Source organism: Tympanuchus pallidicinctus, unplaced genomic scaffold (assembly GCF_026119805.1).
Source record: "Tympanuchus pallidicinctus isolate F22 unplaced genomic scaffold, pur_lepc_1.0 scaffold24, whole genome shotgun sequence".
NCBI lineage: Eukaryota > Metazoa > Chordata > Aves > Galliformes > Phasianidae > Tympanuchus > Tympanuchus pallidicinctus.
In genome coordinates, this window is record NW_026294741.1 from 3,272,449 (window position 1) to 3,296,923 (window position 24,475).

The 24,475-nt window shown below is 39.2% G+C and overlaps 2 protein-coding genes across 5 annotated transcripts in view; one reads left to right on the top strand and one right to left on the bottom strand.

The window, feature by feature from the left end:
* ASPA (aspartoacylase) lies at positions 1-8,164 on the top strand. 2 transcript variants are annotated; one of them, XM_052689192.1, is made up of 7 exons: positions 1-110; positions 1,653-1,915; positions 3,427-3,622; positions 4,615-4,708; positions 5,339-5,446; positions 6,336-6,445; positions 6,986-8,164. In XM_052689192.1, exons 1-7 carry the CDS (start codon positions 51-53, stop codon positions 7,178-7,180), a joined length of 1,026 nt encoding a protein of 341 aa, XP_052545152.1. In that variant the 5' UTR covers positions 1-50; the 3' UTR covers positions 7,181-8,164. The 2 variants fall into 2 exon arrangements, with proteins under 2 accessions (XP_052545152.1, XP_052545153.1); XM_052689193.1 differs by having other exon boundaries at positions 14-110; positions 1,611-1,915.
* The window catches only part of TRPV3 (transient receptor potential cation channel subfamily V member 3), a 26,910-nt gene continuing 10,534 nt past the window's right edge, over positions 8,100-24,475 (bottom strand). The window contains exons 1-18 of one of the 3 annotated variants that reach the window (XM_052689183.1): positions 22,954-23,064; positions 20,444-20,598; positions 20,216-20,320; positions 18,655-18,741; positions 18,160-18,317; positions 17,321-17,497; positions 17,078-17,218; positions 16,360-16,640; positions 15,449-15,625; positions 15,197-15,355; positions 14,768-14,869; positions 14,552-14,625; positions 13,587-13,752; positions 13,006-13,072; positions 12,351-12,622; positions 11,776-11,888; positions 11,141-11,211; positions 8,100-10,246 (exon numbers count right to left, since the gene is read on the bottom strand). In XM_052689183.1, coding sequence (XP_052545143.1) covers positions 10,152-10,246; positions 11,141-11,211; positions 11,776-11,888; positions 12,351-12,622; positions 13,006-13,072; positions 13,587-13,752; positions 14,552-14,625; positions 14,768-14,869; positions 15,197-15,355; positions 15,449-15,625; positions 16,360-16,640; positions 17,078-17,218; positions 17,321-17,497; positions 18,160-18,317; positions 18,655-18,741; positions 20,216-20,238 — 2,163 coding nt within the window. In that variant the 5' untranslated portion in view covers positions 20,239-20,320; positions 20,444-20,598; positions 22,954-23,064 and the 3' untranslated portion in view covers positions 8,100-10,151. Of the gene's footprint in view, positions 10,247-11,140; positions 11,212-11,775; positions 11,889-12,350; positions 12,623-13,005; positions 13,073-13,586; positions 13,753-14,551; positions 14,626-14,767; positions 14,870-15,196; positions 15,356-15,448; positions 15,626-16,359; positions 16,641-17,077; positions 17,219-17,320; positions 17,498-18,159; positions 18,318-18,654; positions 18,742-20,215; positions 20,321-20,443; positions 20,599-22,953; positions 23,077-24,475 lie in introns of those variants that run through there. The other 2 variants (XM_052689182.1, XM_052689181.1) reach the window with 2 other exon arrangements.

Below are 24,475 nucleotides of genomic sequence, written 5' to 3' on the forward strand. Positions count from 1 at the left end.
AGGGTATAAAAGGAGCCTCCATCGCTTTGGTTCCAAACCTCGTGTTTGAAATGCACTGTGTCTGCCCTAGCAGAGCGCTCAGGAGACAAACTGCTTGCATGCTAAGTGAGGTAAGTGCACGGCGCTGTCTCTGCTTTGGCTTTTTGTGAGGAACGACCAGCCATCCCTGCTGGCAGTGCAGGATAGCGATAGTTTACTCTTCAAACTGCTGCGGTGTTTGAATTCAACAGAGCACGACGCGGAGCACGGGCTGCTCCTTCTGCACGTGGCACCGCTGCTGAAGGACTGGGGTCAGAGGGCGGTGCAGACTGTCTGCTGCTGTACAACGCAGCTCTGCTGCTTTCTTTAATACGTTACTTGCTGTGACTGAATAGCTGACAGCCTAAAGTACAACAGGAGCACAGCTGACTTAAGTGAATACTCCACCTGTTAACTCACTGTGAGGTTTAGCAAGTCCTGGGCATAGGTTGCAATGTAGAGAGCAGCATTTGTAGGAAAAGTGTTCCTGGCAGAATTTTGGTGGATGAAGCCTATGTCTGGCTCTGTTTTTATGCACATGGGATCTATCAGACTGGTTGTGAGGCCCTCCACAGACCCTCACCAAACACCGTCACTGGGGTATATTCTTATTGTTCAATAAATGTTCCTTATTCTCTTACAGTGTAACATTTTTATGTTAATACTGTGTGCTGGACACCAATTTGGAACTATTCTGTCATTAATGTCAGTCAAACTGTTTGCTTTTTAATCTGAACATTTCAGTCCTCACAACAGAAGTTATGGCTGCTGTTTAGCTTGAGTTTCCATTCTGAAAACCCATCGGAACGCTTTGTGAAATGGCAGAAGTCCTCAGCTAAGTTTCTTTCAGGGAAGGACACAACTTTTGTCCCACTGTGATCTGCTTTGATTTCCCTTGTTTCGTAAGGGGCTGCAGAAATGAGAAGGGTCCCTATTCAGTTGTTCCGATGTCACAGAGGTCTGTGTTAGCAGATCCCAAGGCACATCTAGAGCCAGGAACGCTAGGTAAATTGTAGCCATGCTGCACTTTAATTTCAGCTGTCGTTCCTTCCAAACACCTTTCTGACAGTCTGAAACAAAGGTCATACAAGACAGCCTGCTTTGAGGAACTCAGCTGTTCGTGTTTTTTAGATGACAGCACTTCGTGTCTCGGCATTATCAGCTGATCTCTGATCTAGAACAAAGATAGGATTCACATTTTACTGTTTTCACTCACTTTAAATCATTCTGCTCATACGTACGGTAAGGTTTTTGTGACTTAAAGTGCACACGAACAGACTTGTCACAGCGAGTTTGCGAGTTTTTTCAGACTTTCATTAGCAGAGTGTTTACCTGTCTCTCATATATTAATAGAGAACGCCTGGAGAAGTTAATTTTTGAATTGTGTAACAGTACAGAAACAGAGTGGGAGGATTACTAAATATGGGAAATGAAGGGAGGGCTCCTGGGGAGGGAGGAGAGTCGGACCAGCAACGCCCCGCCTTGCAACCGGAATCTGAAACTTAGAGAAATGTTAATTCTCCTTCATTCCTGTCTGACCTAAGCAGACATAAAGAATTTCCTATTAAAAGAAATATATATTTCTTTTTCAGAGATACGAGCTTTACTTCACTGTTGTTTTCTTTTGATTTCAGCAATTCTTAAAGCTGCTGAAAAGCATGACTTCCTGTTGTGTTGTTCCAAAACCTCCAGTGAGAAGGGTTGCTATCTTTGGAGGAACTCATGGCAATGAGTTATCAGGGATATTTTTGGTCAAGCACTGGCAAGAGAATGGAGCTGAGATTCAAAGAGCAGGAATGGAAGTGAAACCATTTCTCACCAACCCAAGAGCTGTGAAGAAGTGTACTAGATACATTGACTGTGATCTGAACCGTGTTTTTGACCCTGATAATCTTGGGTAAGAATAGTTGTACTTTCTGTTGTTTTAATTTTCTGTTTTTTAAAACTGCCAGGAACTTCCTTTCCAGACTAAAACACTGATGCAGGTTCCACTTCTGTGTTATCCAGGCAGTCACATAACTGAAATTACTGACCTTTTACCCAAAAAGAACAAATTGCGTGTGCTGTTTCGTTTTAAAACTTGCTGGTAGAACGAGCCTCAAGCCAACACATAACACCTAAACAGAGTATTTTAAATCTGTATGAGGATAGCTGTGCTTGTGTAAACCTAAGCTGCTGTTTGGAGTTGCAAAGTCGCTATTTCTCATGCCTTCTTGTGCAATTCAGCCTTGGAGCTCTTCTGAATGCAGTTATGAAATATGAAAACACAAAGCAATTTAGAAGTAGACTTCAGTATATAAAAGGTGACAAGCAAGGTGGGAAGTGTATTTAATTATGGTCATATAGGATAGAAGACAAACACTTGAAATTATAAGCTAGAAATAAAGCGTTCTATGGCAAAATGGCAAAATTCAATAATTTATCTGTCTCCTTATTTTAGCAGAAATGAAATCTATAATTGCTGTACAGTGGTAATTGAGCTTACTTTTTAATGGGATTTTCTGTTTCTCTGCTTTTGAGACATCTATGCCGGAGGTGTACGTTGTTGTGTGAAACGTTTTTTAATGACTGGTACAGCTGCAAGCTGAGAGGGTAATTAAGTATGAGAAAAGCCTTAATTGTAAAAGTGAATATTACTGAGAGAAGTAGGTGTCACATTTATTTTGTAATCACGGTTATTCTTACCCTGAATGCCTTCTCACCTGGCTTTTCATCTAACAGTTTTGTCCTTGGATATTATATGTAAGGTGGACAGACTTTAATGCAGAAGCGTTAAGACCATTCTTTCATGGCTTACTTACGTGTTCCCTCTACGGACAGGAAGCCAATGATCTCAGACCATTTCTGACATGCCAGTACAGGCTGGTCTGGTGCCTGAGACTGAAAGCATTAAAACTTCAGAGGAAGGCATTTGAGGTGGCAAAATCTTCTCTAAGGTTCAAGAGAATCAATAGACTGTAAGAAAATCTCAGCAGAACATGAGAATGTGTGTTATGAAAGAGCTTGTAAATGAGGTCCAAGGTAAAAGGGCACGAACCCGTATCAGAATACCGCTGAGCTCAGGCTTGGAGGTGGCTGAAGTTGTTGATAAATGCTGAGTTAGTTTTCTGCGCTGGGGGAAATGCTGAGATGCACGTACTAGGAGTAAATGCAAATAAATAAGAGAAGTACAAAGCCTACTGCAAAAATCAGGTTAAAAAAACGTAATGCCTTTCTGCACAAGATACATAGCTGTGAGACTGCTTCCCACTAACAATCATTTGTTTGTTCAAGCACAAACATCGCGTTTTAAGCCAGGTAATGTAATAGGCAGTGATGGAAATAAAGTGAAAGAAAAGGATGTCGATATTTTGTTGAATGTAAAGTCATGAAATGAGTTGATTGATTTGTTTGTACTAATATTAACAGACAGACAGTGGTGGAAGATATTCCATATGAAGTGAGAAGGGCTCAGGAAATCAACCATATATTTGGTCCAAAAGGTAGTGATGATGCCTATGACCTTATTTTTGACCTTCACAACACCACTGCTAACATGGGTGGTACCCTTATTCTTGAGAACTCCAGGGATGACTTTACAATTCAAATGTGTCATTATATCAAGGTAAAACTACTTTAAATGAACTATTAAAACAGATTACTGTTTGCAGTGTATGACTATATATTATGTCATTTCTTCAAATATTCTATTTTTTATTCAGCAAAACTGTTGCAAATATATAATCACCGATGCTTTTTTAAAATCAGAGGTAATTAATAACTTGATTATCACATCAGGTAATTCAGATCTCAACTCATCATAGTCTTCATGTATCAAAATGACTGTAGTAAGATTGATGGGCAGGGAACAATGCTTAGAATAACATCTGTGAAAATAAATGTAGTTTAATCTGCTTCCACACTGATCTGTCAGGAACTGGGATAAATTTGGGTCACGCATGCTAAATAGTTAGACATCAATTTTATGAAATAAGGACATGGAAAAAGTAACGGAATTAAGTAATGACAAATGTTCCCTTCATCACTATTTATAGGAACAGCAAAGTGTCTTTGAATCCTGTTTGACTCTGCTGTTCCTGGAGCTGATAAATAATGGCAGAGTGAGGTTTGCAGAAAATGAGCAATTGGAAAAGAGATCTGCAATGGGAAGCTCTGTCAAAAGAAAGAAAACAAAAAAGAGGCGGAAAAAGAAAAGGCTGAATTCCCAATCTCTGTCCACACGAGATAATCTAAACATAGCAACAACAAGAAAAAAGATCTGCCTAGAAATCTGCTTTTAAGGGATTTAGATTATAAATTCTGGAGCACCATTGAGTAGTTTCCTCTTCCTGTTAGCAATTTAGGAACAGAACTGGGTTCATTTATATTAGGAGACAGCAAAGCTCATTGGATCGTGCCTGGCAAGAGTTAATGGAAAGGAGACCAACAAACAGAGCTTTGTGCGTTTTCTAAAGATGTCCTACTTCTTTGAGCACCATGAAGTAAAGGCAACATATTGAACACATTGTGTAAATCACTTCTGCATCAGTAGTCTTTTTGTGGCGCAACATTTTGAAATATTTGCATAACAAAACCATTTTAAAACAATCTCCACAGAATGCTTTGGCTCCAGAGCGCGTTCCTGTTCTGCTGATTGAACATCCCAACTTGAAATATGCAACAACCCGATCTGTAGCAAAACATCCTGTTGGTAAATATGAAAGATAAACAGCATTTCTGATCTATCAGCAATTATCTAAAAACACGTCTGTTTGCAGATCACTTCATTACGTTTTGCCGAGTGCTCTGATCACTAATTGCTGTTTGTTTGACAATGCATTTCCAGAATCATATGTTTACGATTTTCTCATCTAAAGAGCACTGATCTGTCACTTGGCACACAAAGCATTGGATGCTAGCCAGGAAGGGGAGTAGAAAATATGTAGGAAAGGAGAAAATGACGTTGTGCATGAAAGTTGTCAACGTTTACATTTGTAGAAACAAAACCATAATCACAGGCAGGGAGAAAAAAAACCAAACATTTGCTTTTCGTGAGTTCTCTAAAACACATCGTGGAAAGAAAAGATGAGAAAAGGAGTAAGGGAAAAGAGCAAACAGAGTGACTCACATCCTGGTAGCACGCTCAAAAATGGTTATGTGGTTCTTTGAACTGATCCTTACTCATGAGCCACATTTCTGTTTGCCTTCCAAATAACAGATCTGCAGATTAAAATCTGTCTGAACGATAACACTCAGACACAGTCAGACATGTATTCGTCCTGTGCAATCTAAGCGTGATGTATTACAGCTCTCTTAATAATCTCCCTCCATCTACGAACAGGTGTGGAGGTGGGGCCTCAGCCACAAGGTGTTGTTAGAGCTGATATTTTGGACAAAATGAGGAAGATTGTCAAACACGGCCTTGATTTTGTTCACCTTTTTAACGAAGGTACAGTAAGTACTGCAGGCTCCCTGCCTCACGTCAGTGCGTTGTTTCTTCCAGAGGCAGGTTGTTCTGCAGCTCTCTGCTGCTTACCTGGTAGCACTGCGGGGATGCAGGGGTGGGCAGCTCTCCAGATCACCCAGCTGTGGCGTAAGGAGGTCACAACAATTCCTGCCATGGCTTCTGTAGGCAGCTCTGAGGATGTTACTCAAAAGCTCCATCAGGGCACTTGATTTTCAAATTGCTTCGAGAGCCAGAAATAGCAGCTCACTGTTTCTGTGGTAGTACTGAGGACACTGCACACACAAATTAAAAGTACGCCTTATATGGCTGCAGTGCATTATTTCAAATTACAGTCAAGAAATTTTGTAAGATATCAATTTTATCTGCGCGGTATCAAAGATTGACAAAAATAGGTGCTGGAAATTCTTTAGGATTACATTTGCCAGTAAGTTCTGTTTGGATGTAGAAGGAAAAGAATTCAGCTGTGTGTGCCAGAATCTGTGCTGGAATGGTAAAGATTAAACAGCACCAGCACCATCCACGTTGCACAGCAGCACCAAACACAGCTGCTGCTGCCTTACTCATCTGCAGAATAAATCTTCCTAAGTATACAGAGAAAAGCCATATCCAGCACCACCAATCTCACTGAGATCAGGTTTCAAATGCAACAAAAGGCAATACATGACAAGATCACCTTTCTACAGCTGGGATTCTAGGGAAAGAAAGATGTGCATCTGCACATTTTTATGGTGTATGAGCTGATCACCAGCATGTAAATGTTGACAGTGTACAACCTAATCATTTAAGCTATTCTACAGTGAATTAGGAATGCGTTGTGCTTTCTAACAAGCAGTTGTTCATTCTAATATTAAATTGCATTTATTCTTTCTAGGAAAAGAATTTCCACCATGTACAATTGAGGTTTATAAAATAATGGAGAAAGTAGATTATCCCAGGAATAAAAATGATGAAATTATTGCTATTATTCACCCTAAGCTGCAGGTAAATCTTATACTAGCTGCCATCTACACCATTTTTAAGTGCTCCTGTGTTGCTTCTGCCACATTATAGTATATAGTGAATAAGATATTTATAATGAGACTATTGCTAATGGGTTTACCAAATACTTCAGACCTTCCCCATAGGAAGCTCCATCACTGAGGTCATTCAGTATTTCAGGAACTGATTTGGGAATCACTGAACGTGAAATCATGTTTGAATCTAAAACTGAAGACAGCAGGATAGCTTATATTCTAAAATATATTTCTAATTCTGAATTCTGATGTGAAAGTCTGATTTCAATTAATTGTGAGCGTATGCATTTTCCTTTTAGTTCAACTTCACCAGTGAATTCTACACAAGCCTGAAAATGAGTGCCAAAATCCTGAAATTAAGTAATGAAAATTAAAAGCAATGATTTTAAAAGCTTTTGCCATAAACTACAGGGAAAATAATTATTGAGCATACATTTAGAAATCTCCTTTAGAACGTTTTTGAGGAAAAAATGAAAGTAAATGTGCTTATTTATTTTCTTTATCTAAGGATCAAGATTGGCAGCCACTGAACAATGGTGATCCTCTATTTTTGACTCTTGATGGAGAAGTAATTGCATATAAAGGGGACTGCACAGTCTATCCAACATTTATTAATGAAGCTGCGTATTATGAAAAGAAGCAAGCCTTTGTAAGCACAGTTACCGTGGAGCTCACTGCAGAACTCATCAGATCTCAGCCGTAGATCAGAACGCCTCGTAAAGCTCGCGACAGATTTTCCGTACAGGAAGTGATTTCTGCCAGTATCATCCAGTGGTGGTTCGCAGGCTTAATAAATTCAGAATCTAATTTAAAAATGTAATTTAATTAACATTTTGAGAACTTGTAATGTGAAATATATTGTAATAAGACAGCATCATAATGCTAATTATGGCTTCTGTTTACTTGTTTTAATAGACCACTATAGATACAAAGATTATTTTTATGAAGTTTGATAGTTCGTGCTGTATAAAAGGATTAAACAACGTACCACATATGCTGATGAGTAGCAATAAAGCATCTATCCAGAATCACATGGAAAGTAAAACTTTAAATGATACAAAAATGACAACATTTTAACTTGGTAAGCAGAAACATCCAGTAATCAACCATTCATAAATTAATTGTTCAGCTGAGCCATATAAAATGTGAGACAAAGGAAACCAGAAGGAAACAGAGAGGGGATGTGTATGTTATTAATGCCTGCTGCCCAGAAGTGGACGCCTTAGGGTTTGTTGTGGTTTTGTGCTTAAGAAGGATCATCTAAGAACATGATTTCCAAGGAAGAAGTACACTAAAATAAATTATGTTTAAATTGAAATTATTACAAGATTAATTCAACTGCTCCCGATTTGTCTTTTAAAGACAAAAAGGGTTGAATTTAAGAAGATTCCAGTAGTCTGAAAGATACTGAAGCCACATTCTGGGGAAAAAAAAAAAAGAAAAGTGCATATCCAGTGACTAAATTCAGAAAGCACTCAATAATTCGTTGTTTGCTGAAAGACTCATCGTCCACATAACCCACCACAAATATCTACTTTGAAGAGTACTGAGCCAAAATCTTTTCTGCTTCCTTTGTGTAACTCTATAGCAATAAAGTAAAGATACAGGACAGAAGGAGATGCTTACTGAATTACATGTTTTATTTCTTTATATTCAGATAAATATTGAATAAAAACTTGAAGATTGATCTGCTGCAGTCCTTATAGTGTTCTTGATAGAAGCCTTGAGATAAGAGATGCTTGGATGAGTGTTCTGGCAGGACTCTGTGGCAGGAAGCAGGGGATTTTCTCACAGAACGACGTTCAGATAAAATGACCCCTGCCTCCTTCCTCTGTTTTATCACATAGCTTTGTACCTGAACGTGGTTAAGGAACATTCCTTACATTTTTTTGTGCCTTCTCTGTTTATGGCTTTGCCTACAGAGCACCTCAGTACAGTACAGAGACATCTGACCCTGTTTTCAGTGACAAGTCCATCCGTAGCAATGTGGAATACAGTGCAGACCGGTTTTCTTCCTGGTTCCTGAGTAGATGTGATGAGGTATTTTTTTGGTACAAAAACTGGCACTTAAAGAGTCCAAGCAGAATGGTGTAGTCCTACAGCAATGTTCTTTGTTGGGAGTTCCAATGCAAATTTAACCAGCAGAGATGAAAGATTCCAGGAAGAAAGGAATTTTTCTTCTCATACTCACACATCCTACTAAGAAGGACAAACTCTTGACACTCATGAACGTCCTTCCTCTATAATTCCTAAGCACTGTAAGAAAAGTAACTGAAGATTTCAGTTTGATCCCATCCATCCGGGCCATGCATGGTAGCAAACACAGGACAGGGCATCTGCAGAAGATGAGTTGGTAGAGAACCGTGTTCACCATCCCTGCAAACTGCTTTGCACTGTCCTTTCTGCTGCAGAGTTCACTCAGGCTCTCTTCTGTGTTAAGAAAGTCTTTGGGGTCAGTTTGCGCACTTCAGGCTTAGCTGTAAGAATTCAATGCAATTCACATTATCATCCAAACACAGAACTGAAGTTACCTGAGCGTTTCCTAAGGAGCACCTTTAAAACAGGCACCAGAGGAACACACACACGAAGAAAACCCAGGACAAGGAAGATGCATTAATTGAAATCTGAAGGTACACAGAGCAAATTTTGTAATACATACAGAAATAAAATTGAAAACAACAACAACAAAATTTATGTTAGTAGGCCATCACAAGTAATGAAATAAGGAGTGCTACAGAAATGCGTTACACAGTCCTCAGAATAAAAACAAATAAATAAAACTAAAAGTCTGCCATTGCACTGTATTTCACTTATTTTCTTTCTGTGGGAAGAAATTCTGATTTCTAATTTTCCTGAAGTAGTTGAATGTAGAAATTAATTAAACCTGAAATATTCTAACACAGTAGTTCTTACACAACAAGATGCACAAGTGTGGAAAAGCCACGTAGCAATTGGAAAAACAAAAACACTGACTTAGAAAAAGCCTCAGAAATATTCTCCATCATGAATTATGTTTCTGCCCCATCATTTTATGGGAAGTCATTTGCATGAATAATGAATAAAAATCAGTGAAGTGCACATTACACTGCAGGCATCACACACAGGAAGACAGCTCAGGAGACCCACAGAGGCAGTTTGACACAGAGGCTTTCTGCAGCTTGCAGGATAAGCCCCCAATAACACTGACAAGCAAAACAAAAAGTTGCAAATGTTCTCAGAACGTCGCTATTTCAAAATCACAGACTTCATTTTGCAGACCTATTGAAATGCCTTTCTTTTCTCTACCACAAGAGGTTTTTTCAGTATACAAAATATCGCCCAGGAGTTAAGGATTCCAAAACAACAGACAGCAGATCAGGACCCCACAGATCTTAATTTTCCACAAAAGGAAGAAGCATCTCACGTTTGACACTTCTTCCAGCAGTCTAGAGTCACGTTCCAGCAGGCACACCAACTTGGACAGCAGCAGTTTTCAAGCTTAAAACTGAACCAGAGCAATAATCCATTTTACTGTAGCTTAGCTGCCCTGATTAAATGGGTTCCAGTCACCAGACCACAGCACTGAACGTTTGTGCTCCAGCTGGCTACAGCTGTCCAAAATAACAAAAAACCTTCCAACATCAGCCGCTGATGCTCTTAACTTTCCAAACATCTACATATCAAACACAGAACAACTAAAGAGAAGTTTCAGGCAAATCATCCATTTCTTCAAACGTATTCAAGGTGTTTTTGCTATTAGTTCTTGAATTATCTTGAACTTTGCTTGGATCTGCAAGAAAATGCATTATAAACAAAACAGGATATGGTAGAAACTGTATTTGTGAGATCGAGCTTTTGCACACCTGCTTCATGTTAAAAAACACACATTTATTTAAACAGCAAGTTGTCAGTTTGCTACCATATCTGATACTGAACGTTTTCTTACTGCCTCTCTTCTTTATAGCCGAAACAATTCTACTCCACAGTACAAACACTAATGGACTAAAGAGCAGACTTCAAAACACATCTCAGATCCTCACATGCCCCGTGTAAACTCTGACGCCTGCTGCTAGAAGGACATCTGACTCCTCTGAGTTCACTCAGGTCTCTGTGACACTTCCAATACTCTCAGCAAATGGCTGTCTTGAATTTCCTGGTTAACATTCACGAGGGGCAATTTGTCATCCAACACACATCCCAAACAAACAGGAATGTTGTAGGGCTGAAATACAGCAAGCTACACTTTTGTTAGGTAGAATCGGTCTGATTTGTTGCCACACCTTGCAATGCCATATGTAACGACTCAAGGAGTAAATCAATGTACTTTGCAATACCTTTTCCAGAACAAAATATGCTGTCTGTTAAGAAGTTATTCAGCCTTATGCCAATCAAGTGCCATAAGAGAATGTAAAATTTAGATCAAGAATAACTGCTTAGAGAAAAATAAATCAGCTACACCCACCATGTTTCAGTGCTGAGGAATAAATAATGAGAGTTGTGGCCAAACCTCTCTCCAAATGGTTTCAGACCCCTACCACGTTAGCCATGAGTTTCCCTAGCAGTAAGTGGAGCAGTTGTATATCTAGGTTATGTGCATTCACATTCTTAAAGGCAGAAAATTACACCAAAGGATTTCTAAGGAAAAGGGGTTCCATAAATAAGGTGGTGTGAAGCTGAGCAGTACCTGCTGGCCCTGGATCTTCATTAATAAACGAAACGTGTGTTTTCCACTCAGTCCATCTCACTTCATTAATCCTGTTTACATTGCACATAAATTGAGTCATTAGTGTACCTTATCTCCCAGCTACACAGTTGCACTTCCCCTTTTATTTTCTCACTCCTTGGGATTGCCACAGTTTGCCATCAGCATCTGCCCTTCTAGTACTGAAAAGCACTGCAGTGAGTGCCTTGAGCAGCATTACGTATCATATGCAGATGGGAACAGCACTCAGATCATTCTGCAGTTTCACACATTATGAGTACAGTCTCACATTACATATAAGAGTATTTTTCATTAAACAACACAACAACATTATCTTCAATATGATAATCACATCAATTAGCAGTCAATTCTAAACATAGTTTCTTTTAAGCTAACATTTGAGGTGATTATGATAAAAATGACATCCCCTGCAATAAGAGCTTGTACTTATATCTCAAAATCTGTTTTCTTATTAAAAATTGTTAACACAAAAAACCTTTTCTGTTAAAAGCAGGAAATAATCTGCCAAAATATACAAAATATTTTAAAGAGTCTTTTGAGGAGAAATAACCTTGAAGAGGCACATAGAACAGAATAGCACAGAATTCAGAGCTTACCTTAGGCAGAGCCTTGTGTCGTTTTCAGCCACTTTACACCGCTCTCCCAGTTGGAATTTTTTCCTCAAAGATTTTGGTAAGAATTTTTCAAATTCCAAAATGGTTCTGGCTCTCTATGAACAAGGAATAGTAACAGGAAAGAGGTTAACCATACTGAGAATGTTCTGACTTTGTAGCATACACGGAGTTATGGCATATCCTTCATCCACCATCCACGATCAACAGAGACAGAAACAGAAGTAAATAACATGCTGCAGATTTCTCAGTCAGACTATGAAACGCCTTCCTGGTGACACATCCAGGAGAATTCAAGTCACAAAGGTACGTAGGGACAGTCCATGAGGTTGAAAATCTGACACATAAGATTGGCTCTAGGATAGCTGTTAATTGTGAAGTTATTGGGATACTCTTACATTAAACCTACAGATTTTCATTATTTGTACATACATGCAAATAGAGATTCTCACTGTTAACACCCATCCCCTTCTATCAATGTGATAAGTGACAAAAGCTGCAGCTTGGAAGACCTGACCAATGCTTCTATACTTCATTAAGCAAGCTAACCACAAACAAACCTGGAGTTTCCAGATGTGCTCACTCTCTTTAGAAATATCTTCCACTGTTTCTCCCATTAATGCAATCAGCATGTTCAAGAGAAGAACAAAAGTCAACACAACGTAAGTTATGAGGAGCAGAAGAAACAGCACAGGATACTTGGAATTTTGCTGGATCTCCAGATCACCCAGACCTAAGGTGAGCTTAAAAAGATCCATCAGAACAGGTCCCAGACTGCTGTTGGAATGGCATTCACCACCATTTTGGCAAGTTTCAATCAATGCAGCAAGAGCTGAGAAAAAAGCACGAGACAATTTTTATCACAATAATGCTTCATGTATACATTGCATTTTAATCTAAAGAATTCAAGATGCACTGCATAATAAAGAGCTACAGCTACCCAGCAACGTACACAGCAGCAGCTGGACGACAGGAAACCAAGAGGAAGCAGAAAGAGCCCACATCCAAATGAAACTGCAAGCAATTGAGCAAGAGCCAAATTACTTATCTGTTCAGATAGTCTCTAGGCAGAGTTTAAATCTCTAAACAGGGCTTTTTAATTTCCAGAAGAAACCCCAACATGAGCTCTCATCATGATAACAGGGTTCTTAGTCATAAGAAGGCCAAAATTTTTACTCACACAGAGCATCAGTGCTTTTCTCCAGTGATATTTACCTACGCCAAATCCCAGCAAAAACACGATATAGACAACTAAAAATTTTATCACATCGTTCAGGATGACCTAAAAAGTAAATAGAATATTTATCAGGAATCAAAATTGAGAACTAGTTTTACGCTTATATATCTGCAGGGATACAGGTGTGATGCACACTGCAGCACCAGATCGTTCCCATTAAGCACAGCGATCGCAGCCTCCATGGGAAGCCCAGAGGAAACGTAGGTCTGAGGTTTTTTTCTAACCTTGTGAATGAGAGCCTGATCAGTTGTGTACTTCAAGAGAGACAGTAAGTGCACAGCACAGGTGTTACAGTATGTGATGCAATTAAATAGAACTCTTTTAGATGAAAAAGGCCGACAAACGACTCGTATATTTGATAAAATAAAATCTCGACCTTTAAGATATAAGCTAATTTCTGCTATTGAAGTTATAGGGTAGATTTTATATATTATACTTCAGCAGAATTAAAAAAATAAGAAAATTCGATATGAATTACACACGTGAGTTGCTGCACGTGCTTCATTAGGATTCTACAGATCAGCAAGCACCAGGTAAAAAAATAAAATGAAATACTTGCCTTTTGAATCATAACACTGTAAATTCCCATGGACTGGAAACCTCTGGTGAAATAGAGCATATTAGCCCATCCCAGGGCCATTGCCAAAACAAGACACACGAGGTGTTCTTTGTAGGAAAACAAGTACAAAAAGACAGAGAAGATCACAAGCATAGCTTGTATAAAACTGTTAAAAAAAACACATGTATGTAAAAGGGAAATTACTAGCACAAAACCAATAGCATCATGGAAAAATATGTCAACAACTGCTCCTTAGGCTTCAACTCTACTTTCATACTGCTTTCCATTTTCCCCTATGAACATAACCAAAATAATTTAACAATAAAGTAAGTGAGTTAAAATCTAGGTATGTTAACATATAATGGCTATCCTTATTGAAGCTTACTTTGAATAAACTCTTCTCCCCTGGACAGCAGTTCAATGATTTTGCTAACAGAGATATTTGGAATCAGTAGAGTTTCCATGAGCCTCTCTGCAAGGAGAACACAGAGAACACGCAGTGCATTCTCACAGGATGCAGACCAGACTCTGGCAGCACAAGACTGATATTAGAATGGCTGTAGAGTTCAGCTGCCTGTTTTTATTGGTGTATGATCTTATTCTAGAAAGGAGAGGAAACCCCCAGCTGTACGCTGTGTTTTCTTCCAGGAACAGTTGAAAATTAGATTTAGTTTATTAACCAGGTTTCTTAAATGTATTTGTCTATACACAGCATGGAGAGATGAAGCACGTCAAAGAGATAAAAGACAGTACTGCACTTTGTGAAAAACAGTACACATCAACTCCCAGTATTATTATCGACCAGTGAAAGCATTCCCATGTGCTAAGGAAAAGTGCATGGAAGATTACATCCATCTCTCTGAAAACTGATAATCTAAAGAAAATTGTGCATCTGCTCAAGGAATCATTCCCTGCAACCATGGATTAGATACATAGTGTATAAAATATATGCATGACAGACTTACAATGCAAAGTGGAACCACGCATCAGAAAGAATTGACTGCAGGTCTGAGGGCCTAAGCAGAAAGATGGCTACACTCTACATCATGAGATAAAGAAAAAACACAGAAATGGAAGTGAGAGAAAGCAGGGGTCAAGATCAGTCTTCCAAAATCATGCATCTGAAGTTAATCCTCTGTAGAAATCTCTCTTTGTATCTGTTTATTATTTAAAAGTCTCACCTCTTTTATGGCTAAAAATATGGCTCCTAACATAACCATCACCTGTCCTGATAACTGCAGCCATCCCACACCACGTGTCAGAGCCAGTGGATAAGGTGGAGCCTGCAAGACAAAGCCAACATGAAAGACTGAGTGCCATATCTGAAGGGTAAAAGGCAAAGGAAGTGGAAGCCTCATGCATGTAGCTCTCTGGTAACCAATTTAACTTTCTGTCTTTGTGTTATGCAGCTTTTGCAAGTAACTTCTACAGCTCTTCCTTCTAGATAAGAAATCTTGATATGCGAGAGCCTGGTCTCAGTACAGGCTGATGTTCTGATACATGTTGGGGCACTTTTTGTTTTTTATTTGCCAGCATTTTAAAAATAAACCAGAAAATACTATTGCATTTTAAAGCAGTAAAACTTGTTAGAGTTAAATGACTGCACTCACTTCATTTTCATTAGGCCTGTGGTAGGAAACTAATGTCAGAGTTACGTTGTACAGAAAATAAAAGCAACATGACATAAAAAGCATGTGGCGTGCAAATTTCTTCCATTTCATTCGCAGGAGTGAATTAAGAGGCTCCAATGTCAGCATTTCGTGGCGATTCTGTAGAAAGAAGAAAACAATCTACTAAGATTTGAAATTTCCACTTGTAGGAAAACTGAGATAATGTGTGCATTTTATGAATGGGCAACTTACACCAATATTTGTGTTGTAGACAATAATTTCCAATACTGAATTGTCTGCAGTGGTATCGAGTTCTGTCAAATCATAAAGAGAAGACTGGACGGGACCATAAGCCCAGTCTGTGAATTTTCTTGACAGGCTTCTGTTGGGTTTATCTCTTATCTCTCTGCTGAGGATGTATTTCAGAACCTAAAACATGAGCAGAATCATTGGTTACCAAGTGCATTCTTCAGGGAACTGAGAAAGTATACAAATACACTTGTCAAAACCAATACCTTTCAGTTCCCATCTCTGTTAGAGTAGTGTAATTTAATGCATTCATAACTCTGTCATTAAGTAAGTGCTGCTAGAGATCACAAACTTCTCATAAATAAATACAGTGTTCTTAATGTCTCTGGACTTTCTGTCAAAGAGAGATTTTTCTGAAGAATGAAAGCACAATTTTCCAGGTGTTCACATTTATAACTTGATCAATTACTCTCTAAATCATCACACTGTCATCTCATTACCACATACACACAGATGATCTATGAGGAACAAATGCAACAGCAGCATAACAGAGCAGTTCTGGAAAGTCTTCTAAAATGACTTGAAGATTTTGTATTGTCTAAGAGTAGTTTTGTACTAAATGCAATATTTCTGAGTTTCTGTACAACAGAAAGGTTTGAAAGGCTGTTCTTAATAGTATATATATTTTTTCCACAGAGAGAGGTTCTTAGAGGAAAACCTTGGAGGGTAGGAGAAGCATTGCTTACATTTTGAACCCTATTAGCTCAGTGGTATACTGGTATAATAGTGGTATACAGAACAGCACAGCAAGCATGGAGAACTACATCCTAGAGCACTAACGTCTGAGGACATGGTTGGTCTTGATGCTTTCTCCATACTTAAATTCTCTTAGACACTACTGAAATAATACCCACCTCTAACTTCCCAGTTTTTGCAGCTAATTGTAGTGGTGTCAAACCCTCCTTGTTCTTCACTTTTTCCAAATTTCTGTCTTTGCTTTTCAACAAAATGGTATCATACATTCTGATTACAAAGTCGTTCTGAGTTTTAAAGTCCTCTGCAACAGTAACTAATGCATGAAGGATATTGTTTCCTCTGGAATCCTGAGAAGCAATGTTGGTCCTGGTGTTGTCCATTAACAGCTCAATTATATCTGGTTGATTGGTACATGCAGCTAAAGCCAGTGCAGTTTCACCTACGAAATTGTAACATGCAACATGTGTTCATGTCTTATTACAAGCAATCAAACTGTTGTTATAGGAATGACTGTATTAATTATCTTCATATTTAAAAGCATGTATCAATATAGATTATTCTTAGTTTAGCTCTTGGTTTAGAAAAACTGAATTTGCACAAAAACATTTGGAGAAAATCTTCAGATTCAAGTTTGTGTCACTTCATTTGCCATTCAGCATTTAACAATTGTCTTACAAATATATCTGAGTGTTAATAATACACTGGACTCCAGCAAATCTCTCTATAAGAGGTACTGTGCCATTTTTCTGTCTTGTGATACAACTTTCTTAGTCTAGGTTCAGTGACAGCAATGATCCACACTTGCCTGCTTTCTATGCTGTCTTACTTGTCTGGGTATTCCTTCCTAACAGTTGCAGAAATCCCATTTCTACTTACCAAAATAAAAGCCTTCATGTTTATGTTTGGGATTAAAGAAAATACCCTGGGCGTGAGCATTGACATCAGCTCCTTTTTCTATGAGAGTTTGAGTGATTTCAAACTGTCTTCTTTCAATGGCAATATTTAGAGCTGTCTGGCCTGAAACAGCAGACACAGGTATTTAGTGTGAAATCTTACAGTGTTATGATTACTGATGGCATATTTAGCTGCATGCTTCAAAATGGGACCAGATGGCAGTACCTTTATATGCCTCTTCTGTGTATGCTGCATTGATGAACCTCTCCAAAATACCATTTTCTTCTGCAAAGGATAGTAGTATGTTCACTATCTCGTTTGTGTTGTTGTTTATGTTCAGTAGAGCTTTCATCAGACAAGTTTTCCCAGTATCTGAAGCTGTGAATTTTTTCATTAGATAATCTGAAAGAGTAAATTTTGGGATTAGATCACGTCAGGCATCATTAAGTTAATGGAAAACAGCTTGAATCTTTTATTTGGAGCAGAGCCTGAGGAATACATATGAAAAGAAATGGTTTGGTAAACAGTTACCCAGTCACTCTATGTTTGAGCTATGTGTACTTTGTGAGATGACACAGAGATGTGGTAGTGGTTAATAAGACAGCCAGTCTGCTTGCTTTCTTTCCCAGCTATCCCACCAACACAGTAACTCCAGACAAATCCTAATTCTCTTCTTTTCTTCTCTGCCTGCTCTACCGTGCCACACACATCACAGACAGCGACTATGCCACAACCAGACTGACTGTAGCAAGGACAGAGACATCAGCTTTGAGTCTTGTACTGCAGAAGCTAGCTCAGGTATGGCTGTGGGAATACAGTGCATTAGATCCCCAGGGTAACATAAATAAGAGACAAATACTCCCCAGTGTTGCATCAGAGGCAGCAAGAAAGCAGCTGATTGAATATGCTTTCATTTAGAAATAAGAAATGACATCCATTTGATTGCAAACAAATGACTTCAGATTTACACACGACTGGCTGCTGCACTGAGGTATTTCCTAGCAGAATACACATGCACTGCCAGAAGAGGTAAGAGTCTTCCTTCAGACAAGTCCACAGCTCACCTGGCACTGTCATGTTTGTGCAAACATTTGATCTCTCCTTCAGCTCTGCGAGCAGTCCTTGCAATTCTTCAATATTCCCCTCAGATACTGCCCGAAACAGGTATTTCTTCAGCTTCTTCCGGGCTCCTGTCTGCTCAGGTCCTTGTGCTATGTTTGCACTGAATGATCAAAAATAATATTGGAATTGCTGAGTCAGTTTACTTTATTTTCTACATACGAGGAAAAAGAAATACAATTACTTGCACCAGACTACAGTGACTTGCCCCGTTCCCATACAGGTGTCCCAGTATGGATCTCTCCATATATTTCTGTACATTACTTATTTGCTAGGAAAATGCTGTTGAAAAGCAAAACTTAGAGTTATTTCTGAGTTTAATTACTGAGTATTCAGAAAGGCATACACGCCTCATTTCTGGGCACAATTGGTAATACCTACCCTACTATAGCTTTCATGTGTAGAAAATGCTTTAAGAAATACTTCCCATCTCCACTCACCAACAACAGTCTGCATTAGGGCTATATTCAGTCACATCATCCTGAAGAGACTGTGGGGAATCCATGTCTTCCCCATTTGCAGACGCACTGCAGAAATGAGAAAAGCACAACTGCTAAGACAGGAAGATATTGGAAGACATTTTGGCAAAGCGCATGAAGAACCAGTCAGTGCTAGGATTGTCTGTTTCCAAAGGAGTGACAAAAAGGAAGAGATCCACAGGATTTTATTACATTTAAAAAATGCTGAGGAAAGCAGCCTGTTTTGTGTTTTTCTACATTATTTCATTTGAGATCTTGAACCTGTGGGAGTTTTTTCTTCGGTGTTTGTTTAACACTTTTTGTGCAACATCTTCAGTGTTGCACCATGAGACGTACAGTCTGCCTTCTCACATACTTAATTTGTCATCTGCCACAAAACAAGTGTTAAAGCAGTAATCTTGCATGTATTGCACACAGTGAATGTGATTGAAAGATTTACTACACAGTACACTGTAGGCAACTCAAGAACATCTTGCAGCTGACTGGAATGGAAATTTCAGCTAAAAGAAAGTAAAGCCTGGGCCCTCTATGCATATTTAGGTAATAAATTTAAAGGACTTCAGTGGCATTGGTATTTTGTAATTTCTGTATGCCACTTCTAGACATTTCTAAAAACAAATCTGACATAGGAGTTGATTGACTGTCATTTTTCTCACTTGTATTTTTGTTTTCTATGGGATTTGGATATGATGAACTCTCACAGGTTAATAACTTAGGGAGCCTGGAGTATTAGTTATTGACAAGGTGGATGTACGGACAGAATGCAAGGATTCAACACTGCTCTGCAGATATTTATTTGAAACAAAGCTAGAAGCTCAGAGTACATTCTTATTCAGCCCATCACTTCTCTGCAGAAAATCCAGGGACAAAGTGCATGTGTGTCTCGTGCAGGTTTGTTCCTGAATGAGAAGGAAAAATCTGGGTACCTTTCCTCTGATACAGCAATACAACTGTCAACAATTCCAGAAAGCTGACCAGTCACCTATTAGACACAAAGACATTTAGTAATTCTGAGCTTATTCTAGATTTGATTATTATTTCCCTAATTCATAATTCTGGCTTTCAGTACCATTCCAGTTTTTAAATATCTGGTGCATTCTACCCACTCATAATTTTTCTCTACTCATTCAGCATAAATAACTGCTTTAAATATCTCAGACTCAACATTTTCATGTTGGTTTGTTGTTAATGAAAAACAGAGCTGGGAATATTGCTAAATTAAGCTGTTGTTTTCACATCAGAAAATTGGGTGCATGGAGTTTGTCCTCATCTGTCACAAATAGCATATGCTTAGAAAGGAAAAGATAGAATTGATTTAAAATTTATTCAGTGTATTCAGTGTAAATGACAGCATTAAATAATCCAGCAACAATTGACCTCCAACAGAGTTCTGTCTTTCAAGTGATCAAAATCTATGTAAAACCATTTGAAACTTTAGCTCAAAGGAGGAAGAAGGAGTAGCTGCTGAAAATGAAATAGATATACTTGCAGTATGACTCTTGTATATGCACTGATAACTTACCATGGGCGAATATTCGAATCCATTGGTTTTGAAAACACAGGGGGAGATGTATTATTTGGAGTTGCATTGCCTTCAAAACCCTCGATCTCCAGAAAAAAATGTGAACTGTTGAACATATTGCATTGAAAAGTTATTAGCAAAAACATCAAATTCAACCACAAGATACAGAATTCACTACATGTAAGTACCTGGAACAACACTGACAATTAATATTTTCTGGCATCATACCTGTCTAATAGGATGGTGTCTACTTTTCCCTGGAAGTATCCCAGCCTCTACCATCAGTTAAGCACTTCCATGTTGGCAGGTGGGCAAAAGATCCCAAGATATTTTTAGAAAGCACAACATCAGATCCTGACATGTCTGAACATCAACACCAGCACCTAAAAGGAGCCTCACATCGGGCTTCTGTGCCCACAGCTGAACACAGCACCACCAGACACTTACAAACAGCCAGACACATATGCATAAGCACTCACACATACATGTGCTTCTTCATCTACTACATTTAGTCCCTCTTTCTCCAGCCAGTAGCTATCATTCCAAACTCATCAGCAGTGATGAACAGCGATCCAAGCGTTAATTTCACTGTGTATAACTGCTCAAACTTCATGACCTTTTAACATTTGAGACGTGTCAGCAGAGCATCCCTGAAATTACCTCGGCGTGGGGCACTTGTCAGAGTACAGGAAAAGCCTGGACAGAAGGAGGACCACTGCTATCATTTCTACCACACACGCCACACTCACAGCTGCTGTGATTCACCGTTGTTTCACTTAACTTGGATCTTAACTTGGCAGAAAGGCTATGGAGTGAAAATGCCAAGGATTCATGCTGCTTTGTGCGTTCCCCGACTATGATGTGCAGGATCTGTCCCAACAGGTAAAAGCTGTCAGAGGCTACAGTGCATTTCCAGAAAGCCAGAAGTGCTGCTCTTCAGGCTTAGCTGGCCTGCCTCAGCTGCTCACCCCAGGAGCGGCGTGCCACGGGTTGATATCTGTGACAGCACTGCATTCATGTGGAAGATTCTGGCATGCGATAGCAGTACAGCAGCTATGAAGTGGTGCCTGTTTTGGAAGCCAACACACTTAGCCTATACCAACGTGTGGGTTTTCTGGGAATACCATGGGGCAAAAACCAAAATCCACCATGCAAAGCAAGGGGACAACTGCCAGAAATACCCAGGTGCTTACGTGGCCATGGTGCACGCTGTCAGCAGCACTGCCCACAAACATAATCAGGTTCTGACAACGCTGGCAGTGCTCCTCCCATCCTGTCCCTTGGTTTTCCTGTACACGTACTGTTAGCACGCTCAGACACCGGGGCCTTCAGGAATGGGAAGTCGCACTGTCTTCAAGTACATATTGCCAATACATTTGTCAACGTGAGAAATGCTACCCATGGAGGTGCACCAGGTGCTCAGTGGCACCATATGCCAGAAGGAAACGTTCTGAACCTATAGAAGTACAGCAGCTTAGAAACATGTAATTAATAGAACACGTTAAACCACTGCATTAAAATTCATGTGATCTTCGCTCCTTATATTACAGGAATGTTGTTGGCCACACCCTGAGCTCTTGGTTGAGAGATGGCAAACCCCCAGGGTTACTGTTACTGATACCACAAAACAGAATAGGAGACAGGAGATTAAGTAATTAAGTGTAGTACTTGTCAGTATTTGTTTTAACTATAAGATCTTCCATGGAATTGCCCCTTTTTGGAGTACTGGCTGAGTTCTTCATACACCCCATGGAGCCCTTCTACAAGCAAAGTGTGATGATTTGAACACAGAGTTTCTCTTTTTGCATTTAATATTGGAAGGAGAAATTGGGCCAACCAGGCAGTGGGTTTCAAATACCTTGTGACAGCATTTCTGTAGAAAGTGATTCCTTGGATTATTAAGAAATCATAAATGTTAGAACAGCCACAATTGCCTGGGCCTTCACATGTTGCCCTAATAGCTAGTAATTAGCCAGAGTGAAAAGTTTATGAATTAAATTCATCCTCGGTCTACAGTAACATAAGTGATTTCAATAACACACAGTATCAGGGATGAATTACTGCTTTTATTACAGTATTCACATTAAATTAAAACCCTCAATCTTTGTATTAATTCCTTACCATAAAATATGAATGAAAGGGAATATTTTATGTTATAAAATAAAATAGGTAAGAAATCTCATTAATCAGAATCATGAAAAATTTAATGAACGTGGGTTTCTGTTTGTAATAAGGATATCCCAAACCTCCTGCCCTACCAGCTCTCATTCTTTAATTCCACCTCTGCCTCCCCACAACCTGCTATATTTCCTTCTGATGCTGTTTGCAATGTTCCTTTTTTCCAGGCCAGCATCTTTCCTACAAAGCCTGGTGCGTCCTGCCGCGTCATGGCTTTAAAAAGACCACTTTACCTTCTCCAGCTGAAATGCTGATCATCATCAGACCAAATTCTTGTAAGCTCATAAAGGTATATAAAGTGGATGCAGAGCAGCTTTAACAGACCAGTGCTCACATCTGATGTCTCTAGGATAGAGTGTTTTTCCTATTAGGGTGAACACATACGTCTCTCTAAACAGAATACTCTTCCACCTACAAACACCATAAGCCCTCCATTTTTTGAAAGCATCTTCTTTTATCTGGTCTATCTCATTCACATATGCAGCATGAATAAAGATATTAGTGATACTGCATTCCAAATATCTACTAGAAGAGATTAAAAGGGAGATACAACGTCCTACCTTTTCTTTGTGGGAGTGCCCTCAGTTGGTTTCTTCTCTTGCTGATTTGAAGGGGGTGCACCAGGTGGATTTGTTTTCTTGCCCATTAGTGGAACAGCTTCTTTGTTATCTTTAATCATGTTTCTGCAGTGAGTAGAATCGTGGTTACTTAACAGTTCAAGAAAGTATGGGGACCAAATTACCCACTTACAATTTATTCACAGGTAATCATACAACTCTTGATCTTCTTATCAAAGTTTCTCAATTTTCAGTTATTAGGCACACACATGTCATTTTATGTGTCAAGGCAGGAGGGTTATGCTCAAGATTGTTTAAATTCTAAGAAAGGGTCATTAAGAGTGATACCATAAATCCAGCAGAACTGTAACTTCAGGTATGTGCCTAAGTTAAACTGAAGCGAGTTCATCAATCACAAGAACAGTAGCTCTGAACAGTGTCCAGCCTGATCTCAGCTAAACAAATGATCACAGGGGTGACATCAAGGACCTTTGTGTGCTGGTGACATTTGTCAGCATTTCAGAAGGAAAAAAAGAATAAGCCATGGCTCTGCTGCATGGGAATCACCAACATTGTGCCACACAAAAAGATGTTAATGCATGTTATCTGCCTAAAAACCCTCACAACACAAATTCTGTCAGTAATAATAATAATCTTCCAATTTCTCAACATAATACTCGCAGGCATGATTTTAAATGACAACAACAACCTGAAAGCAAGAAGGTGGATTTAGGATCCACCTAAATTAGGATCCACAATTAATGTAAAATCAATTGAATGTAGAAACAGTAAGTTTTACAAGGTCATGGATCCATTCCCAAGCAGACTGGGGAAGTCCCTCCGTACCCAAGGACAAACTAAACAGATCTGAACAACATGTACTGCACTTTTTTCCCCTCCTACATCCACTTTTCTTAATGTGACAAAAGTACATACAGATTTTCTACTCTGTCTCAACATATAGAAGGCAGATTGTGAAGCAGGTCTGAAAAGACCTGACAACAGGGATGAAAAAGAGGGCAGGCATATCACAGCCTTCACTTGAATGTGTTGGGCGATGTGATACTTGACATAAATCACATCCAAGGGGACTAGAATGAGATGGAGACGGGCATCAAACAGCTTTACAAAGTAAGTGATTTTAGAGGAAGGGAGTTGTTGGAAACAGACCAATAGGTCAAAAAATATGTCAGCAAAAGGAGTTTTGATTTGAGAAAAACACAGTTGGTACATGTGTGAAAGTTAGAGGGTCACAGAGTGGTCACAGAGCCAGAAAAAGCAAAGGCTAAGGTTAAAATCTGTAAAGCACACAATGGACGCAGGGAAGAGCTTTTAATTTGTGAGCAATGCTGGAGCTGTTGCACATTTCTGCATGGGACATCCACAGGGGGAGTATGTCAAAAGCCCCACCTGCAGGCAATTGTCACTGCAGACATTTTAGCACTGTCTTGAGAGCAGGAAACATTTAGGAGAGGTGAAAGTAATCAAAGATAACACTGAACTTTCAGTCTGTGATGGAACACTG

Excerpts from the sequence above, each read along its gene's own strand:
- ASPA (XM_052689192.1), top strand. The coding sequence starts at position 51 with ATGCACTGTGTCTGCCCTAGCAGAGCGCTCAGGAGACAAACTGCTTGC. Across the intron at positions 111-1,652 it reads CTGCTTGCATGCTAAGTGAG|CAATTCTTAAAGCTGCTGAA; the intron begins GTAAGTGCACGG and ends TTTTGATTTCAG. Across the intron at positions 6,446-6,985 it reads TTATTCACCCTAAGCTGCAG|GATCAAGATTGGCAGCCACT; the intron begins GTAAATCTTATA and ends TCTTTATCTAAG.